This window comes from Onychostoma macrolepis, chromosome 09 (assembly GCF_012432095.1).
Source record: "Onychostoma macrolepis isolate SWU-2019 chromosome 09, ASM1243209v1, whole genome shotgun sequence".
NCBI classification, from domain to species: domain Eukaryota; kingdom Metazoa; phylum Chordata; class Actinopteri; order Cypriniformes; family Cyprinidae; genus Onychostoma; species Onychostoma macrolepis.
In genome coordinates, this window is record NC_081163.1 from 10,235,629 (window position 1) to 10,244,424 (window position 8,796).

Sequence of the window (8,796 nt, forward strand, 5' to 3'; positions counted from 1 at the left end):
CTGTATATAAAATGTGGGCATCAGAGAGCCGTTATTAATACGCGAGGCATTGAAACTGCTTTTGAACGATCGGTCGATCGCGTTATAGTTTCACTTTCAAGATACACGGTCGCACTAACTCTGTTTATACTATGGAGCGGCAGCACTTACCACACATTTCACAAGATCAGATGCTTGTCAGTGGTGCATCAGGATCTGTAAATCATACGCCATCATCCTCATCTCTCCTTACTCTGTTTATGTGGTAAGTGAAATCTTATGTACTGCAACGTCACAGGCTACAGCTAGCAAGGAGCTAACCATGTCCCTTTAGTGGCTCGCATTATTTTAATAGAACGCGTTATTTGCTTTCCGTGCCTTTCTGAATATAGACACCAACCCATCCCTGCACTTCACATCCCCTGCACAGCCTGGAACATAACATTTATTTCCATGGTCTGCCATTTTCGCTGTTGTCCGCGCTTGTTTATTTACAATACCTGCAGAACTTACGGTTCAGCTGGCGGCTGGCCTAGAACAAGCGCGGGTTTATGCAAATGTTGGGGGCGTAACTATGATGTTTGAGGCTCACGGTATGTCATTTCCATATACAGAGCTGTTATTATTTAACTATGCCAAGGTAAAGACAGTTTTTCATTCTATGGCACCTTTAAAAATACTGATATATTATGATCTCACCCTGTGGCTTTGGACGCCAGTGCTGAGCTTCTGGAGAGGCGGGCATTCACCTCAATGATACAGTACTCCAGAGAGGACGGATGCAGGGCATACTGGATATTGCACTCTCCCACAATGCCCAGATGACGCACTACTTTAATAGCGGTCTCTCTCAGCATGTGGTACTCCTCATTGGACAGAGTCTGGCTGGGTGCAACCACAATGGAGTCACCTTTGGGATGACCAGAAAGGGCAATTAACTGACGCTCTTGAGAATTTACAATGCATGTCCTCATGTGATGTAACTGGTGTTTAAATTCACATGGCTTTATGGGTTATGAATATGGATGTGTGTATGCAGGGATCAATGTCAAAGATGATGAAAAGGAGACAAGAATCTTGTTTAACGTGCATGTACCACTTTCTTAATAATACAATCATGACTTAATAATGAAATATAAATTTCATTTAAAAAAGAAAGATTTAAATCATTCTCAAAAACAGTTTAGATTTAATTTTGACTACATTAAAACAGGTCAATTAATTTAACCATTGAGGTAAAAAGTACTAAAATGCTTTCCTAATTCCTTACACCATGAATACATGCAAGTCTTGATCAATATTTTCAAAATAATTTCATTTAAAAATTTGTTTTTTTTTCATTATCAATATTTTGGAGTTTTCTTAATGGAAAATGAATTCCATTTGACAACCTAAACTAACCTTATAATATGTTATATTAATATAAAAGATTTCATTAAAGACTTAAATGTAAACATATATTTAAAATATTATAATATATTAAAATGTGTATTTAAAAAAAGACAATTCAAATATATATATATATATATATATATATATATATATATATATATATATATATATATATTTGAATTTTCTTTTTATATATATATATATATATATATATATATATATTTTTTTAATAATACAAAAATAAACCTAACCTCTTTATTTTCTGAATAATGTAACAAAACAATGAGTATAACATCACTAACCTGCAAGCAAGATTGTGTTCTACATAGACAGTACCTGTATGGATGCCCAGAGGGTCAAAGTTCTCCATATTGCAGACAGTGACACAGTTATCAGCAACATCCCTAACCACCTCATATTCCACTTCCTTCCAGCCCAGCAGGGACTTTTCCACCAGGATCTGGCTGCTCATGGCCAGGGCCTGTAACAGAACAGAACAAGGGTGGACTTAACACACTTTCATCATGCCAAACCATGGCGAAAGCAGCCATATCAAGAGGAATCCAATTTTCCTTGATCTTCTTGAGATAAAAGAGTGTGCTATGAACACATACCATAGCTTTCAGAACTCAGCTTCATACCCAGCGAAAAAAAGGAGCATTTATTGAGACTTTAAGCTACAAAAATGCAGGTTTGTTGAAGGATAAAGCAGTTAAAAATTCTATTGGACCCGACAACCAACAAAAATTTAAAATGTATTTTAGTGTCTTAAAAGCATTTATATAAGGTGAAAAAAAAATATTTGGCACAAAAAACTAATATGTGGACTTTGGGGGGGAAAAAATTATAAAAAATATTTATAGTGTATATAAAATATTTAAGTATATCTCAAACATTAAACAACCTTTAATAAAACTCTCTTTGTTCAGGAACAAACATTAAGCTTTCTTGCCCTTTACCTGATCATAAAGCAGACAGCTTTTAAATTCAGAGCATCAGCATTAATAGAATGAATTAACATCATGTTATTTCATGTTTTACAGTGCTTACCTTGTGAGCAGTGTCCTCTAGCTTCTCTTTATTAGCACACAGGCCTGAGCCAAGGCCACCCAGGGCATAAGCTGATCTCAACATGACAGGGTAGCCAATCTCATCTGCTGCCTTCAAGGCATCTGCCACCTTCCAGGCAAAACGGTCATCAGTACATAATCAACAACAAATATCTATTCAAACAGTGTCCAAACGTAGAATCTACAATGAAAGGTTTTTGGAATCACAACTTTGAGCAGTGACACATTTTGCAAATGTCCATCTCACTGTTTTAACAGCAATACTGGGAGCAATCTTTTCGTTGATCTCCATTAGTTTATCTGAAAAGAGCTGCCGGTCCTCAGTGGCCATGATGGACTCCACAGGGGTGCCCAAAACATGCACTCGATACTTCTGAAGGACGCCACTCTGAAAGAGCTCCACCCCTGACACAATGGACAGGAACATACTGCACTATCAATCGAGCCTTTCAGTGTTGGTGAATTTGGTAAAGTTTGATGCTGAATGCTCACCACAGTTAAGAGCCGTCTGTCCTCCCATGGAGAGCAGGATGCCGTCGGGTCGCTCTACTTTGATCACCTCCGTTACAAACTCAGGAGTGATGGGCAGGAAGTACACAGAGTCTGCCTGCTTGGTGCCAACCTCGTTAGTCTGTACTGAGGCAATGTTGGGGTTAATCAACACAGTTTGTAGGTTTTCCTCCTGTAGACAGAAATAAGAAACACTGCTGTGAGCAAGAACGCCTGTACTGTGGCTTCAAGTAGGTCAGTGGTTCTAAAACTGTGGTACACGATACGATTCTGGAAAATGTACAACTCTTTTCTGGAAAATGTTACAATTAAAAAATATATAAATAAATAATAATAAAAAAAAAAACAATCTTAAAAATATTTGAAAAAGTAAACTATATATATATATATATATATATAAATATATAATGAACACACACATTGATGTTGTTATTGTTACCTAAAGCTAAAAAAAAATTAAAGCTGAAATAAAATATAATTAAATTAAACAAATAATAAAATAAAATTTTGAAATTTTGCCTTGGTAACTATTTGAAATATGTTTAATTACTAAAACAAAAACAAAAATATTAGTAATAAAAATAAATTGAAGCTAAAACAAAATCTAATTTAAAAAAATTACAAAAGCACATAACAAAATCACTAAAACTGAAAGAAAAAAAATAAAATGAAAACTGAAAATATAAAAATTATAAAAATACTAAATACTTTTAGTATATAAATAATACTAAAATAACACTGACAGAGACTCACCAAAAAGATCAAAATATCAATAAAAAAGGTTGCCCTGCTGTTGTGTTTTGGATGCAGACATGCTAGTGTCCTAAGTTAACTAGCATAACCTGCAAGACATCCTTTGTTAACTAGCTTAATCACACAAGCATTTTTGCTGATAAACAATGCTACAGATAGCACAGCAGCAACAAACTAGCATAATATACACACAATCTTGAATCTGCATAGAAATTTATACTAAGGCCTAAACTGTTTTTGTCATCAAAATGTGCCTAAAATAGACTCTATTTGCTGCTAATGGTTAAAAAACAAATTCAGGGCAATAATGTCTGTGGAAAGGTGGTACTTGGATGATCTGATTTGAAGAGGACTGAACTAGGTTATTGAAAAGAGGCACAACTTGCAGAAATTAACAAAACTTCTCACCTTCATAGCTTTGACAGCCTGGGATCCCGAGTAATCAAACTCTCCTGCCTGACCAATGGACAGGCCTCCAGATCCCAGCACCAGCACTTTGGACACCTGGGAAAAACAACAAACAAGTACTCTGTATCAGGATATCTGTACTCAACACCATGCAGACAGAACTTCCAACTCATGTAGTTTGTCTCCCCCACCTGGATTCTCTGAGGAATAGCAGGTTTCTTTGGCATCACAGATGCAATGCTCCCCTCCTTCCCATTCCTTATCAGAGAGATGAAAGCATCAAACAGGAACTATAAAAGATAATTGAAGAAAGTGCTCAAGTACACTGGTTGGTTTTTAATTAAATAATCAGCACCCTGCTGTGCAGGGCAGCCATGTATGAATCCCTACAGAGGATTCAACACAACGTGATCAAGAGAGAACATTCAGCCATGAAAAACAAAAAGATCAGACTCTTCACAATCCTCTGACAGTGCTGCGGTACCTCTGTGTCTGTGGGTCCTCCTTTGGCCTCGGGGTGGAACTGAGCTGTGAACACTGGCTTGGTATTATGCATAATGCCCTGAAAGAGAAGCAGAGAAAACAGTGTTAGGCTTTAACCCAGATTCCACTAAAAACAAAACAAAGGTTTTTACAAATATAAATCTTTTCTAAACAGCCTAAGAGTTCATTAGGAATAACCATCAAACCAATATATGTTACTTTAACAGCAAAATGCATTACTGAAAAACCAACCAGACTCTCGCAATTAATTTTTGACCAGGTAGTCACAGTTCAAGCAAAAGTTCACCCAACAATGAAAAACGTTTCATTACTTATGAAAGTAAGTCGTTTTTTATTTTTTTTTATTTTTTTTTAGCCTGACAGACCAAGTCCCCATTACTGACATTATATAGAAAAGCCAACCCAAAAATCCACATTTTCACCTGTATTCCATGGAAGAGACAAAGTCATACAGGTTTGGAATGACACAAGGGTGGTTAAATTATGAAAAATTAAATCCAGACCTCATTGGTTCCATCATTTGCATTGATGAAGAGAGGACTCCAGCCTGGAGGAAGGGACTCGCTGTCTATGCCATACCCATGATTCTGAGCTGTGATGAAAGCTTGGCCTGTCATCATATTCACAACTGGCTGGTTTTGGCCTCTGTACGAAATGAGAACAAATTATTTTATTAGTCACAAAGGTGATTAATGACAAAACTTAGGACACAAATGGCAAAAGTAAAGTTGTCTCTTCTTCTGCCAGAATAATTTTGCATTGTATTTCATTCCCAGACCCACATTATAACAAATTTGACAAATAATCAGTAAATTATGGTCTATTTACCATAAAATATGTTGTATAATAATTTGTACCTGTTTCCCATTGGTAGTTTATAAGACTGTGCACCCGCTGCCAGAGCTGTGATTTGATTCCCCATACAAATACCAAACAATGGCTGAGGACGATCACTTTCCAGCACCTGACGGTCATTATGATGGCAAGATGAATGATAAACATAGAGTGACAATTTTCATCCATATTAGTTAGTGTGGCTGAATTTAATCTTTTTTCATTAGTTGTCAATGTAAATAATAGTCAGTGTCAACTGTTGTTCGAAACCCACTTTACCTCTATAATACGAAATTCTTCCAAGAAAAAAACATATAAAAAAATTTACCAGTTACCGGTTACCAGTATTGCTCAATTGATGTCAGCAGTAAATGTCATTTCAGATGAAAGATGTTGTCTTTTTTTTAAATAACATGCACAGATGAATTGTTCAACATAAAGACAATGCTATCTTTCACTGTGTACCTTGCGGACATTTTGAATCAGGGTCTTTGCCAGTGAAGGATCTCCTGGGCCGTTGGAGATGAAGAGACCGTCATACTCCAAACTCATCAGGTCTTGGTCCCACGGCACTAAATGCACTTCTGCTCCACGCTAGGATATAAAAATGAAAAGTCTTGAAATATTGCTTGTTGCTTCCACATCTTTCTAGGGGGAGACCACAATTCCTTACCTTGACAAGTAGTCTTATAATGTTGTGCTTGATTCCACAATCAACAGCAACCACTTTGATAGGATTGCCTTTCCCAAACACTTGAATATCCTTAAAGCAGGAAACGTCATGGTGAACATTTAAAATGCAAGGCACAGCAAATTGACCAAGTATGCTGGTTACCTTGGTTGAGACCTCAGCTACGAGATTTCGCTGGTTTGGGTCTGTGATCTCTACTGACCGTCCATCAAATTCAATCTTCCCCAAAACAGTACCCTTATTCGAAGAAAAAAAACTAGGAACCTTCAGAATGTATTTAAAGCATCATTCTGGACAAACTGCATACTTCAAAGTAGTGTAAATTCTGACCTTGTCTCTAATGATCTTTGTTAGCATCCTGGTATCTATCCCAAAAAGAGCCGGCACCTGCAAGCACAGGGTAAAAAGATATGCTTTAAATACTTACTGTGGAAGAGAGTAGAAATTAGAATATATGGAAACCCACCTTCTCCTCTTGAAGCCACTGTCCCAGTGATTTGACAGAGTTCCAGTGACTGTACTCAAAACTGTAGTCCTGAACCAACAGTCCTGAAACCTTCAGCAACAAAATATATGGAAACAAACCATCATTACTGCAGAATATACACTAATATTTGCGATAAAACATTTTTAAAAGAAGTCTCAAAGTCACAAAGGCTACAATTATGTAATCAAAAATACAGAAAAAAAAATATTGAGAAAAAGTATTTCAATTTAAAACAACTGAAGACTGGACTAATGGCAGCTGAAAATTCAACTTTGTCATCAAAGTAATAAATGACATTTTAAAATAGATTAACATATAAAACTGTTATTTTAAATGTTAATAATACAAGTGTATGTATTTGGTAGATGATTTTATCTAAAAATTACTTATATTGCATTCCAGGTATATATCAAATATATGTCATTTTGTCAATTCCATAAGGTATCAAACCCATGATCTTGGCATTGCTAGTACCTGAATGCGATCAGACTCCACATTTTTCTTCAATCCCTGCTCATCCAATTGCTGAGTATTGGGAACACCATAGTTTCCAACAATGGGGTAGGTGAGGGTCAGGATCTGCCCTCTGTAACTGGGGTCTGTCAGAGCCTCAGGATAGCTGGAGATCATACACAAACTTTAACACAATACTAATACTAAAATATTAAAAGCTAATATGATCATCTCGAAACTACAAAAGGAAAGTGGAAATACTGACTTGACAAAATAATTAAATAAAGCTTTTATTTGTTATGTAGCTAAAACTTTTGAGAAGAGATTTTAAGTTTGAAAACTATGTGGCTGCAAGAGCGTTCTGGATGGCTGGTAGACTGATGCCAGGCTGAAGGACTTGAACACTTTAAAAGATTTAGGAAGAGTTACAGCTGAAGTATTTGGACTCGGGTTAGAAAAAGGTTTTACATGAGTGTTGCCAGTGATTTGTCATCTGGGAAGTTGTTTCTTTTGCCAAAACACTATGACCATATTCAGAGGGTCCCTTCTTACCCAACTAGTCCTGTGTTGAAGACCAGCTCTCCAGCTGCAGAGTGATCATGCCCAAAAGAGTAGCCCTTCATCTTCGTGCCATCTTCAAGCACCAAGTGCGCGGTCTGAGCCTGGAAATTACACAACATTTAAAGGCAACAAATGTGTGGATTCGTGATGTACAACAAGCTTTCCAGGATTTCTGACTGTCAGTCTTCAGTAAAGTGTCTTTACTTCGTTTCACTCGACCAATTAACTCCGTTAACACACCTTCGTGCTGAGCAATCTTGTCGACGTTCTCCAGTTGCGCCATCCCAGCCTCAGTGATTTGGCAGCTCCGCAGACTGTTAAGATTTTTGACATATTCTGTCCAGAAGTGTTCTTTTCAGAAGTGCTAATGTCAAACTACCTGTGAATATAAACTATGACAGGGTTTAAAATATTTCCACGCACCGGTGAATGCAGCGCGGTCTGTTCACCTGCTACCGCTTTGAGTGAAGTTGTAAATCAGCTCTGGAGCGCGAGAGTCTCACTCTCTCATCGCTTACTCAACGCGCTGTGCTCTGATTGGCCAGTTAGACCTCGATTGCTGAAGACAATAATCAGCCTTTTAAATATCTGTCATGTTTAGGCCTCCATGTGAAATATTTCAATACTACACCTCTACTTTTTTTAAGCTATATTTTCAGATATATTACTATGAAAACTTGAAACCTGATGTTATTGTTATCTAAAACTAAAACCTATAAAATCGTTTTCGTTTAATGAAATAAATCTGAAATAAAATAAAATGATTGATTAAAAATCTAAACGTATAAATCTATTTTGCTGAAATAAGTCTGTTGAAATTCTAACATTTCTAAAATCTCAATTTAAAATAAAAAACTCTTTTTGTAGAAAATAAAAAATAGAAATGGCAAAACAACAAATAATTAAAACAAAAATATAAAAATGAAAGATAATTCAAATTATTAATAAATACTGTAATAATATATAATGATACTAAAATAAGAATGATTAATAGCATTAATGCAGTTTTATTATGGTAATGGAAATATTTACAGTAAGTTGATTTGATAATAACATCTATTAAACTTCAGATATCACCAAAAATTGTAATAGAAAAGAATAATAAATAATAAAATATAACACAATGTATAAATCTGTTAATTTCAGTATCACTT

At 35.9% G+C, this 8,796-nt stretch overlaps 1 protein-coding gene across 2 annotated transcripts in view; it reads right to left on the reverse strand.

The window, feature by feature from the left end:
• The window catches only part of cps1 (carbamoyl-phosphate synthase 1, mitochondrial), a 59,387-nt gene extending 50,874 nt beyond the window's left edge, over positions 1–8,513 (reverse strand). Inside the window, exons 1-19 of one of the 2 annotated variants that reach the window (XM_058787596.1) lie at positions 8,066–8,512; positions 7,883–7,956; positions 7,634–7,743; positions 7,103–7,247; positions 6,608–6,697; positions 6,472–6,528; positions 6,286–6,378; positions 6,124–6,213; positions 5,916–6,044; positions 5,474–5,580; positions 5,120–5,261; positions 4,597–4,674; positions 4,304–4,402; positions 4,113–4,208; positions 2,934–3,123; positions 2,689–2,846; positions 2,422–2,550; positions 1,708–1,852; positions 679–889 (exon numbers count right to left, since the gene is read on the reverse strand). In XM_058787596.1, the coding sequence (XP_058643579.1) occupies positions 679–889; positions 1,708–1,852; positions 2,422–2,550; positions 2,689–2,846; positions 2,934–3,123; positions 4,113–4,208; positions 4,304–4,402; positions 4,597–4,674; positions 5,120–5,261; positions 5,474–5,580; positions 5,916–6,044; positions 6,124–6,213; positions 6,286–6,378; positions 6,472–6,528; positions 6,608–6,697; positions 7,103–7,247; positions 7,634–7,704 (2,030 nt within the window). In that variant the 5' untranslated portion in view covers positions 7,705–7,743; positions 7,883–7,956; positions 8,066–8,512. Of the gene's footprint in view, positions 1–678; positions 890–1,707; positions 1,853–2,421; positions 2,551–2,688; positions 2,847–2,933; positions 3,124–4,112; positions 4,209–4,303; positions 4,403–4,596; positions 4,675–5,119; positions 5,262–5,473; positions 5,581–5,915; positions 6,045–6,123; positions 6,214–6,285; positions 6,379–6,471; positions 6,529–6,607; positions 6,698–7,102; positions 7,248–7,633; positions 7,744–7,882 lie in introns of both variants that reach the window. The other variant, XM_058787595.1, reaches the window with a different exon arrangement.
• Positions 8,514–8,796: the final 283 nt, after the last annotated feature.